Genomic DNA, 23263 nt, shown 5'->3' with positions numbered 1-23263 from the left:
TACTGTTGCTGGTGACTACCCATCACTGCATTCTCCATAGTGCAGGGTTAAAAGACACTTTGTAATGGCAGGCAAAACAAAGTAATGTGTAAATAGCTATGTCCAGCGTTCAGCAGGTATAAACCAAGCCTCACTAGTAACAAAGCAGAAATACACTGGTTTAAAATGGCTGCTGCTATTCCTATCCCCCTCTGCTAGTCCTCCCCCCTCTGCTAGTCCAGCCCCGTCATTCAAATTTCAAAGGCCCATCTGACGACGGTCGCATGTGTTCTTGCAAAAAAACAAAAACCAGCGATCCGACCGTCTTAACGACCATCGCGGGCGCATCGGGATCGGATCTAGATCGTTCCGCAAAAAAACACAATTTTTGCTAATCGTTTGCTGGGGACTGCCTGGGAGCTCCCGGGAAGTCCAAGGGAAATCGTTCCATGGTCGTCTATCGGTCGTGAACGACGGTGGTCGTCCTGGTGTGTACCCTACATAACTTCTTTCTTCTCTAATAAGGCTCAGGCAACACCCCCCCCCCCCCCCCCCCCTCACACACCTCTCCACCCTAATCTCTTCCTCTCCCCTTTTTTTTCTCTCTTCTTCTCTCCAAATTTTTTGTTAATTTCTACATATGTCATCTTTTGCATTCTTGTAGTACATACTTATTGATAATTGTTTGCTATAGTATGTTTCATACTACTTGTTTATCTACTTTTCTGAAAACAAAATTTTGCACGAAAAATTTTTTTTGGGGGCATAAATCAGTTTTTTCAGTCATTTGTTTGACAATGTTCTTTATTTCTTAAAACATACATATATAAGGTACTATATCTCAGAAAAACAACAACAACAACAACAGCGTCATACAAATAAAATGTAGACTTTTTGGAATTGGCATAAACATTCTAAGGCCTATATACTGTAACACGGAGCAAACTGTGCAATCTGCTGTAAGGTATAGTAGCCATGTACTTTGCTGGCAACCAAAAAGTGCGTTTGAAAATGATGTAAGCTTATTGGTGGCTATGTGCAGGTGTCTTCTGAGCGTCAGACTCTTGGTTTCAGAAGTTCCAACAGAAAGCAGCTCTGTTGCGATCGCCTGAATTAATATTATCAAAATAAGTTCTAGGTAAAAATGTACCAGTGCACGCTGTTTCTAGTCATAAGTGGGATAGATAGAACAGGGAATAAATCACAGATAATCTTGCAGAAAGTAAAATAAATGGCAGTAGGTGGCTTTGCAGCTTTTACTGAACTACATTTCCCAGCAGGCATTGTCAGTATCAAGTTCAGATAATTGAGGAAACAGCTGAGAATACTGTAGATTTAACAATAGTTAGGGCACTGCGCATTATATATATTATATATTCAGAAATAGATGACATAATGACACATAAAAAAATGTTAGGATGGACACAGGCAATTTAGTTGGTGCACTACAAGTTCCAGCAAGGTCTGTTAGATCTTGGTTGGATCAGCCTTTTGGAAACTGTACTGATTTATCAAGCCTTCTAAAGGAGAACAAGTGTAAATGTTTCCCATAGCAACCAATCATATGCTTGCTAACATTTACAGAATATACTAAATATATGATAGCTAGAATGCAATTGGATGATATGGGCAATGCTGTCAGCATCAATTACACATCAAAAGGCAAACTACCCGTAATCTCTGCACGACTCTGTATTTACAGCATAGAACAAAGCATGGCAAGAAACACAGGGTGAAATTTACTAAGATGTGAAATACACTTCACAGGTCATGTTGCTGTGGGCAACCAATCACATCCTGTCTACCATCTTCTAGAGGGTGGTAAATAAATAAGAAGTAGCTTCTGATTGGTTGCCTATAGCAACATGACATGTGAAGTGTATTTCACATCTTAGTAAATTTCACCCATAGTCTTTTGTATAAACCCTGGATTTTTCTTAAATTGGAGCGATGTTGGATTTCGTCATGACAAATCGCCTACATCGCTCAGTGTGCGCGGTGGTTTGCGCACTCCTGCGGTTTCTAGTGACAGACCCTTGGTTTGATGTGCTGCACACCAAGTCACTAGTGTCCTGTAGTACGCTAATGAAGGATTGATCGGTCCTTCCTTTATTAAAGATGCTACAGTGGGTACGGTACGCACAATCTGGGCTGATGGGCATGTGTTCCGATGTGGGAATAAATGCCAGTCGACCCAGTGTGTACCCATCGGTATTCAAATAAACTTTTGGTTGTAAATTTGTTTGTTGAGCGTGACAATCCTCCTGTATAATCTGCAATGATGTTGCGGGTTATTCTCAAATCTCTATAAAACGCTTATATTTTGTGGCTAAACATACGTAACTGGACCAACAATATTAACCCTTTGAGTGTCAAGTGAATTTGTCAAAACAGGTGTGAAAATTGCCAAGCAAACATTTTCCTTCATCATGATGACCTGTAATGCTTACCTTATATATAGGCAATATTATATATTTATTTTTTTACACATATTTTTTTTATTTTAATTTATATAAAAAATGTGAGTGACGCTGGCACTTTTTTTGCAGACATTTTGCACATCTGTCACGGAGATGTTGGCACTCAAAGAGTTAACTGAAAATGATTCCTAGATAAGCGATACAAGCTTCCTTACCTATTCTGTGGTCTGGTCTGGTGGCCGTATTCAGTGACACACTGGGCATCCTACCGCTGCTCACATCACATACGTGACACGTGGGATGATGCCTGAAGAGATTATAACTGCCACAACAGTTGGTAAAGACTTCTGCCGAGGAAATAATGTCTGTCACTAGCAACCATGTTCTATAATTCCTTAAAGCGATGACAACATCTCATGGCGCAGCTCTGAGTGCCATTAAAGTGCCCAGATTGGTTGCCAATAAAAAGGTGGCAGAAGTGAATGAGATCCAGCCACCTGCCCCAGACTTGGCTGAGGCATGTGGCCAATCAGAACTCATGAGGAAGATACCCAAATATTTGTTGGCTTCTTTTCTAAATGGATTCCTACACCTGACACAGCTGCGAAAGCTATATTTTGGGATGAACCAATACAGCCTATCAGTACATGTGAGACACAAGCTTGGATTCAGCCTGAAAATATCTTCTACTGTGAGTCAGGAACAGTGGGGTAATTGTATGAGGCTTGGAGAAGTGTTATCTATCCCTTATAAAGAAGGTTATGTGCAAGGTGATAATGCTTCAGCCAATCAGCTCCTAGCTGTCAATTTGCATATTGGAGCTGATTGGATTGTATCACCTTTATAGGGATAGATCTTCTCCAAGCGTCATACATTGACCCCAGTGCGCTTTACTTATAGAACACCTGTGGAAATGACTAACACCTTATACCTATTATACTTATTCCTGTTTTGCATAACACCCTGCGATCGCTCACTTCACTTGGTTGAGTTGATCTCTCGGGAATCTTGTAAAGGCGTAGTGAAGCTTTGTATGAACTCCATTTCTGCTGGGTTCCATGTGAAAGCAACAAGGTGGAATACGAGACTGAAGCATGTTACTTGGATAAAATTCAACTATAAAACCAACCGATCTTTCCTTGGACATAGAAAGAAACGTTCATAAATAACTACCACATTAGCGAGCCACTTGTATATGATGAGGGTGAATGGACATAATCAGAACATATGTAAACATACAGTATAAAACACAGCGGATCTCCGTTATCCTTCACGTTGGTGCGGGGAACCAAGTACGGGTCATCTAGAACATAAGTCGCTTACAAAAATATATTTGCATACAGTGCAGTCATAGGATGTCAAGGAGCATAGAGTCAAAGCTTGTCCCTACAAAGAAAAGAAACACAACAGGATGTGTTAAAAGAATGCGGCATAATAGAGATGTGAATAAAAGAACCAAAATCAGCACAGAGATAAATAAAAAATATTTGTCATGACGTAAAAAAAAAAAAATTTTTTTTTTTTTAGGAAATGTTTGGTATATTGGTTCCAGATGCTCCCTATACGTGTTCCCGCAGCTACACCACCCAAACCAAACCATAACATATGTGTTTTGTATGTTTACCATACAAAACACATACTTTGTTAACTTGTACTCCTATATCCTGGTCACTTGTGTTATGGGTCCTACACACGGGGCGATTTGCAGAATAAATCTAGTCAAATCGCCAGTCAGGGCCAGTGTTTGGCCCTGGCAGATTGCTCAGCACACATCGCTGTGCAGCACTGTCTTCTGAGCGATCCTGCTGAGCGCCATATGTAGGCCCAATACAATATGGATGCAATCTACTCTCCATCATACCGGTTATGAACTTCAAAACATGCTCCAGTTGTAGGCAGAAAATATTGGATTTTTCTCCAAGCTACGGGCTATTTCCTCAATGATGCAGTGCTGCTGCCACAGGAAGTGCAGCTTACGGTATCGCTCATGGGACAGGCGCAGGGGGTTCCCTCGTCTGGAAATGTCATCACAAAAAATAACAGTAGTTAAAATAAAACAATTTCAGTATAAAAAGATATCTAGCAAAATGGCCTTATCAGCTATTTAAGGCTCCGAAGCTGCAATTATTATTATCATCATTTTGAAGTGTAAATTAATAGGCATAGATTTCACACAGGGCTTTACAGTGTGATAACAAGCAAATCACATGTGAATACAAAACAACAATAATAGTAATAATAATTTTATTCATATAGCGCACTTTCAATAGGACTCGAGAGGCTTAACGGATAGAAAGAATGTAATACAGTACAGGAACAATGAAGTACAGAAGAGCTTTTCATGAAATATACTTAAAGGAATTACAGAAATGCTTGAGTAAACAGGAAAGTCTTGAGTCTGTTTTTGAAGGATTCTAGAGGGGTGGTCTCTCAATCTGTGCGGGGAAGAGCGTTCCATAGAGCCGGAGCCGCATGGCTAAAAGCTTGACCGCCAGATGATAGATGGATCTTCTAAGTACTGCAAAAAGTCCTTCATCTACAGATTGCAGTAATCGGCTGGGACGGTGTGGAGAAGCTAATTCAGGTACCTTGGGCCTTGGTCATGTAGGGCTTTGAAAATCAGTAAGTTACTCTTAAAGATGATTCACCATGTTATGGGTAGCCAGTGTAGGGAGTAGAGAATGGGAGTTATGTGGCTAGAACGGGGCTGGTTGGTTACAATAACAGGTATGGAGGGCCCTGCTATTAGGACCCGTAAGTGTGGTGTACATAACAAGCACACCTTACTGTGCTCAAACCATGTAGATTAGACAGACAAAATGGCATTGTTGGCTTAATAGCCCTTTATAAACATAGGAAGAGCATGTAGTGAAGATGGAAGATAATGAAGCTTACATTAAACCAGTGTCAGTCTCTCCATACTCATCCAGATACGGTGCCGCGTACATGTAGCCTCTGTTTTTACCCTCAATAAGAACCACTTTACATTCTCTCATTCTGAAACAAAACATTTAATTTTCTGCTTCAATACTTTATACAACAACCAAACACATTTCATCAAAGGTTACAATGAGCGCTAACAAGACAACATTTAGATTTAAGCAGAGCGCAAAGTGTGTGACCGGCACTCGGACCATACAGAGTTATACTCCGCATAGTACATAGAAGGAATGGTATATGGCACGAGTGAGACGCAGATGGTAACACACAGTAACACAGAGGCAGAGCGCACATTGTTGCCATCATGTTGGATCATGGGTAATGACTCACTTGAGGAACATGCAGACTCCGGCCCCACAGAGCAGCGCGTGTGCTGTACATGCTCCTAGTTCCTCTCCATTCACCAGCTCCTGACAGCATGTGTTCTCAGAGCAGAGTAAGGCTCCGCACAGCAGGCACAGCGTAGGGTGTTTCTGCTCAGTATTCTGAGACTTTGGACACCTAATGCATGACATGCATACATATATATTACAGGTCTATATGTTTACAGTACAATAAGTATATGTATGTAAGTTGAAGAGAGAATCTCACCTGAAATGCGAGGCTTGATTTAGCAGGACGCTGTAGTCTTCAGGCAGCTCTGTTAAGGTGTTGTGCTTCCTTGGGTACCTACAACCAGATGTGTGATGGCCTGTGTCATTAGATACTCTGTTTGGTGATTACACAGGATGCTCTGTACCACTATATACTGCTATATCTCTACACAGGGTGCTCTGTACCCCTATACACTGCTATATCTCTACACAGGGTGCTCTGTACCACTATACACTGCTATCTCTCCCCACATGGTGCTCTGTACCACTATACACTGCTATCTCTCTACACAGGGTGCTCTGTACCACTATACACTGCTATCTCTCTACACAGGGTGCTCTGTACCCCTATACGCTGCTATATCTCTACACAGGGTGCTCTGTACCACTATACACTGCTATCTCTCTACACATGGTGCTCTGTACCACTATACACTGCTATATCTCTACACATGGTGCTCTGTACCACTATACACGGCTATCTCTCTACACATGGTGCTCTGTTCCACTATACACTGCTATATCTCTACACAGGGTGCTCTGTACCACTATACACTGCTATCTCTCTACACATGGTGCTCTGTACCACTATACACTGCTATCTCTCTACACATGGTGCTCTGTACCAGTATATACTGCTATCTCTCTACACAGGGTGCTCTATACCACTATACACTGCTAGCTCTACACAGGGTGCTCTGTACCACTTTACACTGCTATCTCTCTACACAGGGTGCTCTGTACCACTATACACTGCTATCTCTCTACACATGGTGCTCTGTACCACTATACACGGCTATCTCTCTACACATGGTGCTCTGTACCACTATACACAGCTATCTCTACACAGGGTGCTCTGTACCACTATATACTGCTATCTCTCTACACATGGTGCTCTGTACCACTATACACTGCTATCTCTCTACACATGGTGCTCTGTACCAGTATATACTGCTATCTCTCTACACAGGGTGCTCTATACCACTATACACTGCTAGCTCTACACAGGGTGCTCTGTACCACTTTACACTGCTATCTCTCTACACAGGGTGCTCTGTACCACTATACACTGCTATATCTCTACACATGGTGCTCTGTACCAGTATACACTGCTATCTCTCTACACAGGGTGCTCTGTACCACTATACACTGCTATCTCTCTACACAGGATGCTCTGTACCACTATATACTGCTATATCTCTACACAGGGTGCTCTGTACCCCTATACACTGCTATATCTCTACACAGGGTGCTCTGTACCACTATACACTGCTATCTCTCTACACATGGTGCTCTGTACCACTATACACTGCTATATCTCTACACATGGTGCTCTGTACCACTATACACTGCTATCTCGCTACACATGGTGCTCTGTACCACTATACACTGCTATCTCTCTACACATGGTGCTCTGTACGCTGCGATCTCTCTACACATGGTGCACTGGCTCCGCTATCCTTACTACTTTGTTATTTTACTTGCAGCCATTCAGGCTGTGATTGGGTTTCCTGTTGTTTTCTCCATTAGCTATCGACAAACCCTTGATATGCACTGCACATTTCTGCAACCTTTGATATTCAAAATCAATATTGACATGGTCTAACCTGATCACAGCCGTTTTACCAGTAAGTACGCTCAGGACAGCTGGATCCGAACCCCACCTAGGGAAAATACAGAGAGAGAACTGTGACAGGTAATTATACAGCCTACAGTTGTTCAATCATATTTTAAAACTGCGAAGGGGAAGATTCAATTAGGAGCCACCGGGACATGTCTTGGTGGCTTCTATGCTTTTACTGCTGGAGGCAGATTCTGATAGCAGCCTATGGCGCTGTGGACAGCATCTGCCTACCGTAGCCTGCAGAAAACTCGGCAATGTTGGCACCTTTGCAAAGTTGCACATGTAAGCGACTGCAAGAACATGTAAATGCACACTGAACTCATATTATGTCTTCTCACATCCGGATGTAATAGGCTGCAAGTTTCAAACACAGCAATCAGAAAATACAGCATAAGGTTTACCCTCCAAGCATAACCAGCCCCGGATCAAAACGATACAGGGAACAAAACATTGAGGGGTCCCCTGTATTTAATGCACAAGCACCAGGCTCTTGGGACCGTCCTTGGTTCTACAAAAACAAAGAAAAAACTAGCAGGGGGTAATATCACAGTCAGGGGACACACTTCACATGGGGTTGCCCCACCAAAGCATTTATCTCCGTTAACTCGTCAGCCCAGGCCAAGGATTCATGGGGAAGAGGGTACCCACTAAATAAAGGGGTCCTCCCTCTCTAGTCTACCCCTGGCCTGAGACCCAGGTTATTCCCCGCACCCATGAGGGTAGGTGCGAATTTGATAGCTTTTTTGTAAAATAAAAATCAAAGTACTGGAGATAGCTGTCACAGAGAGCATCCTCCACGGCCTACAGCAGAGGGTCCAGAGGTGATCAGCAGGGCAGCAGAGACTTCAACCTGTGTGGACCACTGCTTGAGAGGTCAGGCCACTAAACCAACTCAGGAGAAGTCTCGAAAGTGGTCAATGGGTGGGCTAATGTCGTGTGCAGGTGCTGTGGTGCATAGAGCGCATAAGGTAGCCTTGCCACTACTGCCCAGGCCACATCACACAGAACATTGCCAAACGGAGGTCCATGGATGGGTACGTGGACTCTGATGTTGAGCAGTCAACTATGGCAAGCAGACCACACCACTTCTAAAGTTTCTGGTCAACGGCTGTGTGTTTGTTGGGGTTAATCTCAACAACCACTGGAGGGATTTTAATGTTTAATACATCTAAACCTTCCTAGAGAACTGCTCTATACAACTGTGAAAACACATCAAAGTGGTTCTCAAGATTATCCCGTACAGACAGACGCCTACCAGGGACTTTAATTTATGCTATGTAGCGAATAAAAAGGGAAGCTAGCTAGAACAATACTTATTACAGAATACTTTTGCTGGAACATTAGCAAAAGTAACTTATTCGATGATCGGTGTAACATCACCAAATATAGTGGGAAGTGATGTTTCTAGTAAACGGAGTATCTGCATCTGGATAAATATCCAGTACTGCCAATATAAAAGTTAATATTTTGGATGCAACCTCTTTATGTAGCAGATTAACAATCTTGGTGATGCTGAACTGGTGATTTAATTAGAACTACAGTTATTCAATAAATACTATACCTCTGAATAAGTGGTTTCACAGTGTCCCAGTACTCTTGGAAAAGGAGAAACAAATTTGCAGGTAAACAGAGGTAGTTGCACAGAGCCTCAAACTGATCATCTGGGGTTACTATGGAAAAGGTGAGACAAAAAAGAAAGTCAGTGTTCCATACACATACATCACCATGTGCTGGTAATAACTATGGCAACATGCTGATGTATGCCCTAATATATACAGTACAAGGTGCCTAGGTGTGTAATCGGGTGTGCCTAGATGGCTCTACTGGCGCATTTCACTTTAGGAAGATGATTCTGCAAACTAGAAACATGGACAATACAGTCTAAATAGGAATTTGCTGTAAAACCACTTCACAACTACCTCTTCCATTGCAATAAAAGGTGCCCGGCTCTTATGGGAATCCAGCGGTACGAGGCCTGACTGCGCGGTGTAAGGGTTGGGATTAATATATTCATTGTTTGCACTGCAGAACTTGAGTTCCCATCCCAGCCCTTCACCTGGGAGTGGGCCAGCCATGATAGGAGGTGCATCTTAGGGCGCAGCTGCTGTGCTGGCTCGCCAATGCACTGTACTTGTTGTGCGGTGGCTTAAAACTGAGGAGGAGTTGCCCTAACTGCCAAGGTAACTAGGGCAAACATGAGGCACTGGTGGCAGGGAATGATTGGGGTCAGGGTACACATTTCTAGATATTGATATACACTAAGTGGGGGTAAGGGGGGCGGCATACATTGACTGACAGGAGGGTTGGATTTGGCATACATTGACTGACAGGAGGGTTGGATTTGGCATACATTGACTGACAGGAGGGTTGGATTTGGCATACACTGACTGACAGGAGGGTTGGATTTGGCATTCACTGACTGACAGGAGGGTTGGATTTGGCATACACTGACTGACAGGCGGGTTGGATTTGGCATACACTGACTGACAGGAGGGTTGGATTTGGCATACACTGACTGACAGGCGGGTTGGATTTGGCATACACTGACTGATAGGAGGGTTGGATTTGGCATACACTGACTGACAGGCGGGTTGGATTTGGCATACACTGACTGATAGGAGGGTTGGATTTGGAATACACTGATTTACAGGAGGGTTGGATTTGGAATACACTGATTTACAGGAGGTTTGGATTTGGCATTCACTGACTGACAGGAGGGTTGGATTTGGCATTCACTGACAGGCGAGTTGGATTTGGCATACACTGACTGACAGGAGGGTTGGATTTGGCATACACTGACTGACAGGAGGGTTGGATTTGGCATACACTGACTGACAGGAGGGTTGGATTTGGCATACACTGACTGACAGGCGGGTTGGATTTAGCATACACTGCTTGGATTAGGCATACACTGACTGACAGGAGGGTTGGATTAGGCATACACTGACTGACAGGTGAGTTGGATTAGGCATACACTGACTGACAGGTGAGTTGGATTAGGCATACACTGACTGACAGGCGGGTTGGATTTGGAATACACTGACTGACAGGAGGGTTGGATTAGGCATACACTGACTGACAGGAGGGTTGGATTAGGCATACAATGACTGACCGGGTGTAGTATGGGGAATGCCCTGACTGGGAGGGGGGCGGGGGGAGAGATGTTAGCATACACGGACTGACTGGGGACAGTTTGAGGAAGGGTGGCCCTAAATCTGTGCCTTGGGGCCCATGAGTACTAATCCATTTCTGGATGGGATGCTGGTTGGAGGGTCTGGCAAATGTCTTGGAATAAAACGGAGCCCTTATACATATATAGACATGTTCCGTTACCTGATGATGACAGCTCATCCGGTGGGGAGACTCCCAGTAAGTGATGGAAGAACAGGGCAGCACATCGCAGGTAAGGAACAACTCCTCTCTTCACACAGTCCCAAATATACCAGCCTGGAAGATCTGCTGCTACACAGCTGCAGCAATAAGTAAGGGATTACATATGTAACAGATGGCAGAAGAATTAATCAACATATAGAGCAAGAAATGGTATTGGTAAGATTCCTTGCACCTGTGATTGTGAATCAGGAAAGGTGTCCACAGGGGATCTTTGATACCAGCTAATGTTAACATCTACTACCCCTGAGACGTGATTTTGTGTGTTGTGAAAAGACAATGCCTTCCACCACTGTATGCTCTTCTTCATCATACATAACTATTCAGTAATGATTCATGGACTCACCCATTAGTAAGCTGTGAAAGGCTCTGGCACAGACTGGCTGCATTACACGCTTCCTCACTGTCATTATGCACTGCAGAAGGCGCAGCGTCTGCGGAGAGATTGGACAATGGACTAAGGCAGGGTGCACACATTAGATCAATGGTCAGGATGGTTTTCTTTTTTCTGTTTGGTCATTCAGCACAGCCAATGGTCATTCAGCACGGCCAACCAGAAGATGGCGCATGCGACAACAGGGAGAATGCCATTGGGCATATACATAAGATAATAAGAATCCGCTACAGCATATCATGCTATTGCCGGCTTAAATCTGGCCATACACTAGTGTGATTTGGCCACTTTTCATATGATTCCAACAGATCGGACAGAAAAATGGAATGGAAAGTGTCCAAATCGCATGTGCTTGACATCCGATCCAATGCACATTCCCGTGCACAATGGGTCGGGGATCGGACCTGCTGCACAACGGATAAACTGGAATCTGGTACAGGATCTCCCAATATGGTGATGATCAGAGTGGTCTCCTGGCAGTCACTGTGCGGAAGATGGGCAGACATACCCCCCTCTCCCACCCCCCTCCCAGGCTGCTGCTCCCCAAATGTCCCCAGGCTGTCACTGCCTCCCCCGCCACTATTGCAGCTGGTCCCCTTCCCTCGGTGATGACTCAATCTCAGGGTCTCTGGCTACTCAAAAGGTTCCAGGTCTCTGGTGCCTCTGCCACTTCCAATGTGTAGCACGGCTCAGTGATCACAGGTCAAACTGCTGAATAAACTATTAAGTACCGGGACGCCACTGCGGCACCGCCGAGCACGCTGCTCCCAGACAGGGCACAAGGAGTAACAAGTTCCAGGCCAAAGCCTGAGGTCACTGGCTGCACTAGAAACATGGGGGCTCTTTGTGCAGTACTATTCCGGAGTCCTTTCATTACTTGATATGCTGTTTTTTAATAATAATGAGGGGGGCATAAACTAAGGCTTAGGTGCCATTGTATGAATTATGGAGTGGACAGAGTCAAAGAGAAGGAAAAGCACATGAGGAGAGAGGGCCCCGCTCGTGAGAGCTTACATTCTAAAGGGAAGGGTCACACAGACAGGAGTGACACTGACAAGTTAGAAATGAGCATGGAACAGATAGTTAGGACTAGTAAGCCCGATCGAAGCAAATTCTTCGAAAACTAGTCTCTACCTTGTGTTTGCCTCTGTGTTTGTGCATGTTTGGTTTGAGAGAGAAAGAGATGTAGTTTAACTCGCTGCCAACAGATGGAAGTGTTTCGGAGACGCACAAACCTGGAAACCAATGCTACCGTCTGATTGGTTGCAGCACATCTGCATGCCTCGTGTCATTCCACTCCATCAAACTAATCCTCAAGAAGTAGGAGGTCCCAGTCTTTTGTCTTCATCAGCTCCACCCTTGTCGTTACCCACACCATATCTTTCTTTTTCTGACGTCTTCAGCAAGGGAGGTGCCGATACCCTGCCGCCTCATCGTTCCTGGGACTGTCCGATAGAGTTGATACCTGGGAAGTTCCCACCGCGGGGCCGCATCTACCCCTTGTCTCTGCCGGAGACCAAAGTCATGTCTGACTACATTCGAGAAAACTTGGATAAGGGGTTCATTCGCCCGTCCACTTCGCCAGCCGGAGCGGGGTTTTTCTTTGTGAAAAAAAAAGATGGAACCCTCCGGCCGTGTATCGATTACAGGGGCCTGAACGATCTGGAGATGAGTGGAAGACGGCTTTCAACACCCGAGATGGCCACTACGAATACCTGGTGATGCCATTTGGTCTTTGCAACGCTCCAGCCGTCTTCCAACAATTTGTAAATGACATATTTCGAGATTTACTATATCATTCCATCGTGGTGTATCTCGATGACATCCTCATCTTTTCGTCTAACCTCCATCTCCATTGGCAAACAGTAGCTGAGGTCTTGCGGCGCCTTCGCCAAAATAAATTATTCTGCAAGCTAGACAAGTGCGTCTTTGAGGTCACTTCCATTCCATTCCTTGGCCACATCCTCTCCAGCACTGGGATAGAGATGGATCCAGAAAAAGTAAGAGCCATCTTAGACTGGACAGCGCCCACAACGCTCAAAGGCATCCAGAGGTTCCTGGGCTTTTCAAATTACTATCGTCGTTTCATCCGGAACTTCTCCACCCTTGCTGCACCTCTTACAGCTCTAACCCGCAAGGGTTCTGATCCGAGCCAGTGGTCACCTGAGGCCTCCCAAGCCTTCCAACAACTAAAGGATGCTTTTGTCTCCGCCCCAATCCTTCTTCAGCCAAACCTCGACAAACCCTTTATTCTTGAGGTGGACGCATCCTCAGAGGGGGTGGGGGCAATCTTGTCGCAGAGAGGGGAGGACCAGGTGCTTCATCCCTGTGCCTTCTTCTCCAAGAAGTTTCTTCCAGCAGAAAAGAATTACCCCATTGGAGAGCAGGAGTTACTGGCAGTCAAATCGGCGTTGGAGGAGTGGCGGTACCTTCTGGGGGGGGGGGCACGACATAAAATTACTGTGTACTCCGACCATAAGAATCTCTCATTCCTCAAGCACGCCCAATGTCTTACAGCTCGTCAAGCCCGCTGGGCCATGTTCTTCGAACGCTTCGATTTCCAAATCAGATTCAGACCCGGGACGATGAATGCCAAGGCCGATGCTCTTTCACGCTCTTTTGAAACTTCAGCTGATCTTGACACTCCTCCTCGACCCATCCTCGATCCTCTGGTCTTTGCTCAAGTAACAGTCCAGCCTTCACCTCCACCAGGCAAGACCTTCGTTCCCCTCAGTCTCCGAAAGAGAGTGCTGTCCTGGGCACACGCTTCCCGTTTCGCAGGGCATACCGGGGCACAGAAGACCTTAATGTTCCTGTTGCGTTCATACTGGTGGCCTACCATTCGTCGCGATGTAACCACCTTTGTCGCCTCCTGTGTAAAGTGCGCTCAGCATAAGTCCTCCAGAACGTCTCCTGTCGGTCCTCTTCTACCTCTAGCCATTCCAACAGAACCATGGTCCCACCTGTCTATGGACTTTATCTGCGAACTTCCTCCCTCCAAAGGGCATACAGTAATTTGGGTGGTGGTTGACCGGTTTTCAAAGATGGTGCACTTCTTCCCATTGAAAGGCCTTCCATCTGCTCCAGTGTTGTCTCAGCTCTTCATTTCCACCATCTTCAAACTCCATGGGTTGCCCAAAGAAATTATATCTGACCGTGGCGTGCAGTTCGTCGCAAAGTTTTGGAGGGCCCTATGTTCCGCTGTACAAGTCAAGCTCAAGTTCTCCACTGCTTTCCACCCACAAACCAACGGGCAGACAGAACGTGTCAACCAGGACTTGGAAGCCTTCATTCGTTTATTCATCTCTTCCTCTCAAGACGACTGGGTAGACCTTCTGCCTTGGGCGGAGTTTGCGCACAACAATTCCTATCATTCATCCTCCGGCACCACTCCCTTTTTTACTGTCTTTGGCAAACATCCCCGATCTCCAGAGTTTTCAGATCTATCATTGCCCGATGTCCCTGCAGCTGCTTCTTCCCTACAACGGTTTGCAAAGATCTGGTCAGACGTCCATACCGCTCTCCTCAAAGCATCCGCTCGATATAAAAGGATGGCAGACAGGAAAAGAAGAGCGGCTCCTAAGTTGAAGGTTGGAGATCGAGTATGGCTGTCTACCCGCCATATACGCCTTCGGTTACCATCCATGAAGCTGGCTCCTCGGTTCATCGGGCCGTACCCAATCACTCAGGTAATTAATCCGGTGGCCTACAGACTACAGCTCCCTTCTTCCTTAAAGATATCAAACTCTTTTCACGTGTCTCTTTTGAAACCTTTACGACTGAACTTATATCAGAAAAAGGTGCCTAAACCGCCCAAGATTGGCTCAGAGAGAGAGACAGAGTTCGAGGTGAAGCGCATTATCGACTCACGTTGCCGCAATACCCATCTTCAGTATCTGGTAGAGTGGCTTGGATTCGGTCCTGAAGAGAATTCCTGGGTTGATGCTGCAGATCTCCATGCTCCCCGTCTGGTGAGACAATTCTTTCAAAGGAATCCACACAAGGTGCGTAGGTGCCCTGGGGTCACCCAGAAAGGGGGGGGTACTGTCACACTCAGCCGCGGCGGTGCGCGGCGGGCTTACTACTCACCCGTTCGCGCCCGCCGTCGGCTAGCGTGTAGTGGTCTCCAGTTCAGCGGCAGCAGGCAGCGGCAGTCTGGTGGGCAGCAGGCAGCGTGGGACGCCGGCAAGTGTAGCGGTATGTGCTGTAAGGGCGCCGGGAGGCCGGCGCCGCCATCTTGGTTAAGGGCAAATAGCAGATTGGTCCTTGTCTGAGGTTTCCGCCCATACTGACCTGACAGCCAATGGCAGCCGCCCTCTAGGGATATAGGGGATCTGCCTAGGCCTGTTCAGTGTCAGTACAAAGAGTCTCCAGAGGCGTTCACAGCTCCCAGCTGACTCCGGCTCTCTGACTCACCTCTCCTGACTTGGTGCCTTGCTTCAGTGCTCTGTTTTGGACTCGATTCAGCTTAACCCCATCGCTGCCAGTTCTCTCCACAGTCTGGTCTCTGCCTGCATCCCTGAGCTTCCTGGCCTAAGCCCTTCAAGCCGTCTGCTTCCAAGCAACTTCCCATTCTTCTGTCATCATCCAGCTTCTTTCAGTCTTCAAGGATCCCTCATTACCATCAAGTACATTCTCTTTCCGGATTTCTTCATTTCTCAAGACCCCAGCCTGCTGTCTGCAGTATGTGAACTGTTATTGTTTCAATGAACTTTTTCTTCTTTCAAAGTGCCGTGCTGGCTCAAGTCTTATTACCACTAACTGCCACTTTAAGAAAGTATTCAAGTGTGTATTATTTCATTTATGAATTCTATTATTAAACCTGCACGATTTAATCCTTCCTCCTCTGGTCCGTCTCCGGTTGCTACACACCACACGACTTCATCCAGCCCTTCAGTTGTGACAACATCATTATTATTTAACCCCTTGAGTGGTGGGTTTTTATGGGGCAGGGCAAACCTATCAGGGCAGGTTTGTCCTGCCCCAGAAAAACCCACCACAGAACTTAGGGACAGCCCCTTCCCTGCCGCCTACCCCTCCCCACCTGTTCTCACTGCCATCCAGTACAGACTCCCCACCCCGGATCGCCGGGGTTCCCCTGCTGTTGCCCCCTGCCGCCAATCACAGCAGTGACCAGGTGGCAGGCTCTGGGATGTTCAGATGGAACTTGGGCGGCCGAATTTTCCAGAGCGGGGCCTGCAGCCGGCGCCTACTCACTACAAATTGTGGCGGGTGCAGCGGCAGGGGAGCGCGGCATACGATTGCATGGGTAGGGAGTTGGTACTGGCTGGGGCAAGGGGAGACAGGAGGGTGGAGGAGCAACGGGAAGGGGAGGGGGGGGGGGGGGAGGTCTTTTTTTTTAACTTAAATTTGCAGAATAACCATATCGCTGGTATGCCCGGAGAGCCTGCTCCTGCAGCGGGCCCAGCTCGGAAAATTTCTGGGCATACCACCAAAGTGGTTAAACCACGGTATTATTATATGTGTTATAATGATCAGTTACTGTAGACTATTCCTTATTACCTGTGGCTGATGTGAAGATGATTTGCAGGATGTGACCCATAGTAAGCAGGTGAAAGAGGTAGAGATGGTTGTATGCAGATATTAGGGATGAAGGGCGCAGGTCCACGCCTTCTTCCCAGTATAAAGATGGGAATGCCAAAACTGATCCCACCTAGAATAAAGGACAGTTATGAAAAGTAGAAAAATATATTTACAAACAAATCATTCTAGAAATATTTTCTAAAGGGAGACATTTCCACAAATGTTACTACTAAAGGCGTTATGCGCACCCCACAGGTCCCATGTCTTGTGTAATCGTAGACTAGAATACAGCCCCATATTTATTATAAAGCACTGATGTAAAGCAGTCATCTGAGATTTTACATCAAACATGAAAAATGTAATGAGACGCATGGTAAATAGAGCCTGTAAAAGGGAATTCAGTCCATGCAAACGTAAGTAATATAAATGTTTACCAGGAGATGGAACATATCCACGGACAGGAAGCACGGACTTCCCTCGAGCTTCATGTTTGGCAGGAACACTGTGAATACAGGTGCAAACAGCGTTTAATACGCTTATATCCAGACAACTGTTCAGAACAGGCCTGGAGCCTTCCCCATGTCAGACATCGGGCGTGGACAAGAAGCAATGCATGCGGAGAAGGTAACGGTGGTCTTGTGAATGTGGGGGTGGTGGTGCGGTATCCGGATATTGCATCAACAGCAAGTAGGTCGACAACCATTAGGTCGACATGCAGGGAGGTCAACATGACTGTAGGTCAACATGGGTTGGGTCGACATGGGTTTTTTCGCACTTTAGTGAGCCTACAGGCGGTACTACATACCCTACCATGGCGAACGCAGCGAGTGCTAGGTTTTAGTGTCCATGTCGACTCAAAAAATTTGAAAAACGAAATTGACCTTTTGACTGTCGACCTTCCCGATGTCGATCGAATGTTTGTGTTGACCTAATAACCCTATTGACCTACAGTCATGTTGACCTACTTGCTGTCGACCAGATGTCCCACACCTGGGGGGGGGGGGGTTTAAAACATGGGTCCCCTTTTGGTTGCGGTAGTTTCGGAGGGAGCGGACATAAAGGTAAAAATGCCAAATTACTGGGTTACCTATAATATTAACAACCATTTGCTGCTATTTACAAATGTCTGGCAGCCCTGATCAGCAGAAATGCAATTCTCCGATGCCACGTCTGAGTGGTCACAAGTGTTCTGTTCCGACAGTTTATTAGTAAATGCATATCCGCCAGTTATCTGAATACCTTAAAAGCGGAGCAGACCTCTGTCATTAGAGCTTGCTACACAGGTAGGTGGATTGCAGGTTTTATTAGGGGGTGCCTAAATGTTACAGCCCCTCAATCTGTCGCCCTGTAGCAGACAAATACAGCTGTGTCTACATACATCTCGCCCCCTTGCATATGGTACAGTCCTTTTAGTCACACCATAGCATGGCTTGACTCTGTAGAGCACAGTGGGGGTTATTTTGGTTCACTCTTTCTGACAAATTCCTTCTTAGATGGACAAAACCATGTGCACTGCAGGTGGGGCAGATGCTACTTGTGCAGAGAGAATTAGATTTGGGTGGAGTTTTACTGCAAAGTGAGATCTATATTGCAGTGTAAAAATAAAGCAGTCAGTATTTACCCTGCACAGAAAGAAAATAACTCAATCAAATCTAATTTTCTCTGCACATTTTACATCTGCCCCCCTGCAGTGCACATGGTTTTGTCCATCTAACAAGGATTTTGTCATAAAGAGTGAAATAGAATAAGCAGAGGCGGAACTAGCAAGTTGTGGGCCCAGGTGCAAAAAAAAATGCTTAGGGCCCCCGCCCCATACTCAAAATAGTTTTTTTTTTCTTAGCGTAGCTTTGTGTCACCCCTGTATCTCTCACTCCCTCCACCTCTCCATGACTGTCACCCCTGCACCTCTTCATCTCCATCACCCTGTATCTCTCACTCCCTCCACCTCTGTCCCCATCACCTCTGCATCTCTGTCAGCAAAGAACCTCTCCGTCCATCTGCACCTCTATGCCCCTTGCACTTCACCTCCTTGTCACAGCTGCCAGCCCACATACACCCCTAAAAGCTATCTCTATACCCCTATACCATGTCTTCCAACATGCAGACCATACACCTCTGCCCCCAACATACCTTACTCCCCGTATCGCTTACAAACACCCCATATACTGCTACACCCAATACATCCTGCACTTCAGTTCCTGACCCCCAACATACACCTCATAACCATCTATACCCACCACACACCCTAAAATTATCTTCTCCCATATACACCCTATTCCCCCTCTTCGTCCCACATATGCTCCATGTTCCTCTACTCCCATTACACACCACCCACTGCCTGTCCCCAACATAGATACACATGCCATAACTCCCATCCCACACACCCCGCATCCCACACCCGGGTGACCTTTATCTTTGATAAGTCAGTTGCATGGTGCCGATCCCTTTCTGGTAGCCTAGCCTCTCCGGGGAGTAGTGTAGCACATCGGGGGAAGCCGGTCCCGGCTGGATTAGGTTAGCTGAGGCGGCGGGCTTTGGTCACCTTCCTGCAGCCTGCTCCTGGCGCAGGTTGCACAGTCAAACAGCCGTCACAGCCCACACTGTATCTGCAGAGCCAGCGGCTGTGACGGCTGTCACTGGGGGCAGCAGGAACGGGGTCTGTCTGTCACCCCAACCTCATCGCACAGCATTTTCCCCGCATTTCCCTCTTGCGGGCCCCGGCCCGCACCCACCCAGCCAAAATAAAACAAACAAAAAAACAAACAGAAAACTGCTGGATGCGGTGCAGACGGCAGCGGGCCCCAAGAACTCTTTGGGCCCCGGTGCACTGCACCGTCTGCACCACCAGTAGTTCCGCCCCTGAGAATAAGGCCCAGTGTTCTTGGGTGTGACTTTTTCTGTTACAATGGGGCAGATGTACTAAGCCTGGTGAAGTGATAAAGTGGAAGGTGATAACGCATCAGTCAGGGGCAGATTTATTAAGCTTGGAGAATAGATACACTGGAGATAAAGCGGAGAAAAGGTAAAAAGAGATAAAGCACCAGCCAATCAGCTGTGTTTGAAAAAGACAGTTGGGAGCTGATTGGCTGGTGCATTATCTCCTTTTACCTTTTCTCCGCTTTATCTCCAGTTTATCTCTTCTCCAAGCTTAATAAATCTGCCCCTTAATCAGCTGTGCTTGAAAAATAACAGTTAGGAGTCGTTTTCACATTCCACTTTATCACCACTTTACTGGGCGTAATACATCTGCCCCAACGTGTCTTATTCCCAAAGTGGGTAAAATAGGAGGCACCAGCAGCTTCTGATTAAAATGATATACAATATACCTTTTCCTGTGTGCAATCACGTCTGTATCTGCGTACAAAAGTTACAATGCTAAGTTCCCAATAAAGCACTGTGACGCAGCATTTGGGAACCACTGGACTAGAGTAAAATAAACACGGGGCAGACTAACTAAATGTTGGTTTTTCAGAATGATAGCTTTAAAACGGCATATGTAATTATTGCTGAACAGGACAAACCGTGTTTAAAACCATCGTCCAATGCTGTAATAAACCGTTGTTTAGTAGATATACCCCAAGTGTGTTTAAATGCAAGACTGAGACAACAAATGTAAAGTTAGGACAGTTGTGCATGCTGAATAAATATGCCTCCTGATACTGGAAGAGAATTGCTATGTTTTTGTATACATTTGGTAATCGCCGATACATTTGTATCTTCTGTTTCAGAAGATACCAACCTAATATAGCTGGGTACACTCTTGAGTGATCACCAATCATTCCGGCCTTACTGACGAGTTCCCTTGAGCCCAGGACTATCCAAATTGAATGTACACACACTGCAATCTTACCACTGACTGAACTTTAGCGATACAGTAGCTGTGTCCTGGTGCCCGGTTATCCCAGAAAAGTCCCTTCTGCTGTGTGGCATCGCCCCGCTGCACATGTGCCACCAAAATGGTTTTCTATTAGCCACGTGTGCATATTGAGCGTACACACTGAGCGATGTAGACGATTTGTTGTTACAAAACAGAAAATCAATCTGACATTGCTCCAGTGTGTACACGGCTTTACATGGCGGGGATGAGACACACAGCTGGCGGCAGCTTTCTTTTCACGCAACTTTGTATTCTCTTATTTTTCAACTTTCTTTTCTTTTTGAAATGCAGCGGTATCATACAATCATATACAGTACCTGCCAGTAATTGCACCAGGTGGCCTTGTATTGTGGTTTGACGACATGTGACTCTTTGTGCTTCAGCAAATTTCACCAACGCTTTGAGATTGGCTTGCTGAAAGAAAGATAGAGGTTACATAACAAATTAATATTGCAAAAATGCTATAAATAGATAAATATAGAAGTCATCAGATCTGGTTTAAACTGAAGAAATTCGATTAATCCTGTTGCGAGAATTGACAAACAACTGGTTTTGATTGTGTCACTGCAGAATCAATTCGGTACTTGTGAGTTATCTGGGCGTCCGATTTTTTGATTGTATGCCTTAAGTTAAGGCATACAATCAGATGCGATGCGATGCGATGCGATATCGCATCGCATCGCATGCGACCATCGGATGCGATGACCCGATTTTTCCATAGGAATCAATGTTAAAATGGACTGAGTCCATTTTAACATGGAATTCAATGGGAAAAAGGGGTCCTTTTCATACCCCTACTATCCAAGTGGGCATGGAGTTGGATATAAACCTGTGGCGAGCGTAGCGAGCCACCGAGCCCGAAGCGTGGCGAGCGTAGCGAGCCCCGCGAGGGGACGGTATTCCGTGTACGCTCGCCACGCTTCGGGCTCGGTGGCTCGCTACGCTCGCCACAGGTTTATATCCAACTCCATGCCCACTTGGATAGTAGGGGTATGAAAAGGACCCCTTTTTCCCATTGAATTCCATGTTAAAATGGACTCAGTCCATTTTAACATTGATTCCTATGGAAAAATCGGGTCATCGCATCGCATCGCATCCGATGGTCGCATGCGATGCGATGCGATGTCCCGATTTAAAAATCGGACGCCCGGATAACTCACAAGTACCATCAATTCTTATTAGACAGTTAGGATCACATGTTTAACTCAACGTCAATAGTATTTAAAGGCAGTCTGTAGCCGTGAGTCCTGTGGTGCTAACAGCTGGGAATGAAGACTCTTAGCTCTGGCAGAATTAAGTAGATAGAGGTGTGTGTGGAGTCATCTCACTAGTGTACATTCTAGAACCTGCCATCTTTGAAAACCCCTGCAGTTCCTCTTCCCTGCCTGGGGTGTCGCTGTCTGCTGCAGTGCTTCTAGCACAGTGTGGTCTGTATATCAGCACTGACATGCAAATCAGACCTGTGCTAGAAACACCACAGCAGACATATACACCCCAGGCAGGGAAGAGGAACTGCATGGGTTTTCAAAGATGGCGGGTGCTAGAATGGACACTATCTCACTATTAAGGTCCTAAGAGAGATTGAGTCTCTTCTGTGACATACAAATAAAAAAAAAAAAGCAATAAAATATAACCCCACCTCACTCCAGCCCCACTGCCTGGGTCTGCCATGCCTTCTCCCCATTAAAAATGTCCTTTCCAAATGGCCACGGCCTCCTCTACCAACCATAATAACGGTCTTCTCTAAGGTGGTGGCCACTTTGGGAGAGATATTTTGAACGGCAGACACGACCGACCACAGCAGCGGCAGTGGGCAGAGTAGGGAGGGAGGCGGGAATCACCTGACAATGAGTAAGTACCGGTCAGTGATTCCATCATTAAGGAGGGTGAGCATTAACCTAAAGGATCATATGTGTACCTGAAAGACTGCAACTCTGCACTTTATGCGCTAACAGGATACACCTATACTATTCGCTTTGGTTACCTGACTGACTTTGATTGTGCGTGTATTACCCGCCTAACAAACTATCTAACTACTAACATTCTGGCTTGATTAACCCACTACGGATTCTATACTGCTCCAGGAATTAACCCCCTACTTACCTACCATTCGTGATCTTAATAGAGTTTGCCACAGAAATTGCCTTATTCAAGCACTTATCCCACTATTGCAATTGTCCACTATATGGGAAGTTGCATTTTTATTAAAATTTGAATCGTTCATTTTACATCATATTTGTGTGTGTGTGTATTCCATTTTTACTTGTGGTTATTAACTAGATGTTACTTCTTATATAAAATATAAAGTCCAAATTAGTGCAGTGTGTCCGGTGACCTTTTATTCAGCGTGGTTCACTAAGCAATATTATAAACCCAGCAGCGCATAGTGTTAAAAATTCCATCCCTCTTTCTGCATTATTATTGTGAGTTCTCAGCAGACTCACTAACACCTGCAGCAGCTGTGAACTTAGAGATTTACCATTTATTTATTTTTAATCTTGC

At 45.8% G+C, this 23263-nt stretch overlaps 1 protein-coding gene across 1 annotated transcript in view; it reads right to left on the bottom strand.

Moving 5' to 3' along the window:
- Nucleotides 1-765: 765 nt before the first annotated feature.
- UBR1 (ubiquitin protein ligase E3 component n-recognin 1) overlaps nt 766-23263 on the bottom strand; it is a 114287-nt gene continuing 91789 nt past the window's right edge. The window contains exons 37-48 of the mRNA XM_083167135.1: nt 21079-21175; nt 17319-17386; nt 16864-17014; nt 11293-11380; nt 10890-11026; nt 9118-9226; nt 7540-7596; nt 5931-6008; nt 5670-5840; nt 5295-5396; nt 4261-4414; nt 766-3785 (exon numbers count right to left, since the gene is read on the bottom strand). Coding sequence (XP_083023261.1) covers nt 4273-4414; nt 5295-5396; nt 5670-5840; nt 5931-6008; nt 7540-7596; nt 9118-9226; nt 10890-11026; nt 11293-11380; nt 16864-17014; nt 17319-17386; nt 21079-21175 — 1200 coding nt within the window. The 3' untranslated portion in view covers nt 766-3785; nt 4261-4272. The remainder of the gene's footprint in view (nt 3786-4260; nt 4415-5294; nt 5397-5669; nt 5841-5930; nt 6009-7539; nt 7597-9117; nt 9227-10889; nt 11027-11292; nt 11381-16863; nt 17015-17318; nt 17387-21078; nt 21176-23263) is intronic.

The sequence above is a fragment of the Crinia signifera genome, chromosome 12, assembly GCF_055691185.1.
Source record: "Crinia signifera chromosome 12, ASM5569118v1, whole genome shotgun sequence".
In the NCBI taxonomy this organism is placed as follows: domain Eukaryota; kingdom Metazoa; phylum Chordata; class Amphibia; order Anura; family Myobatrachidae; genus Crinia; species Crinia signifera.
The sequence above is the reverse complement of the archived record's forward strand: the minus strand, read 5'-3'. Positions and strand labels throughout refer to the sequence as shown.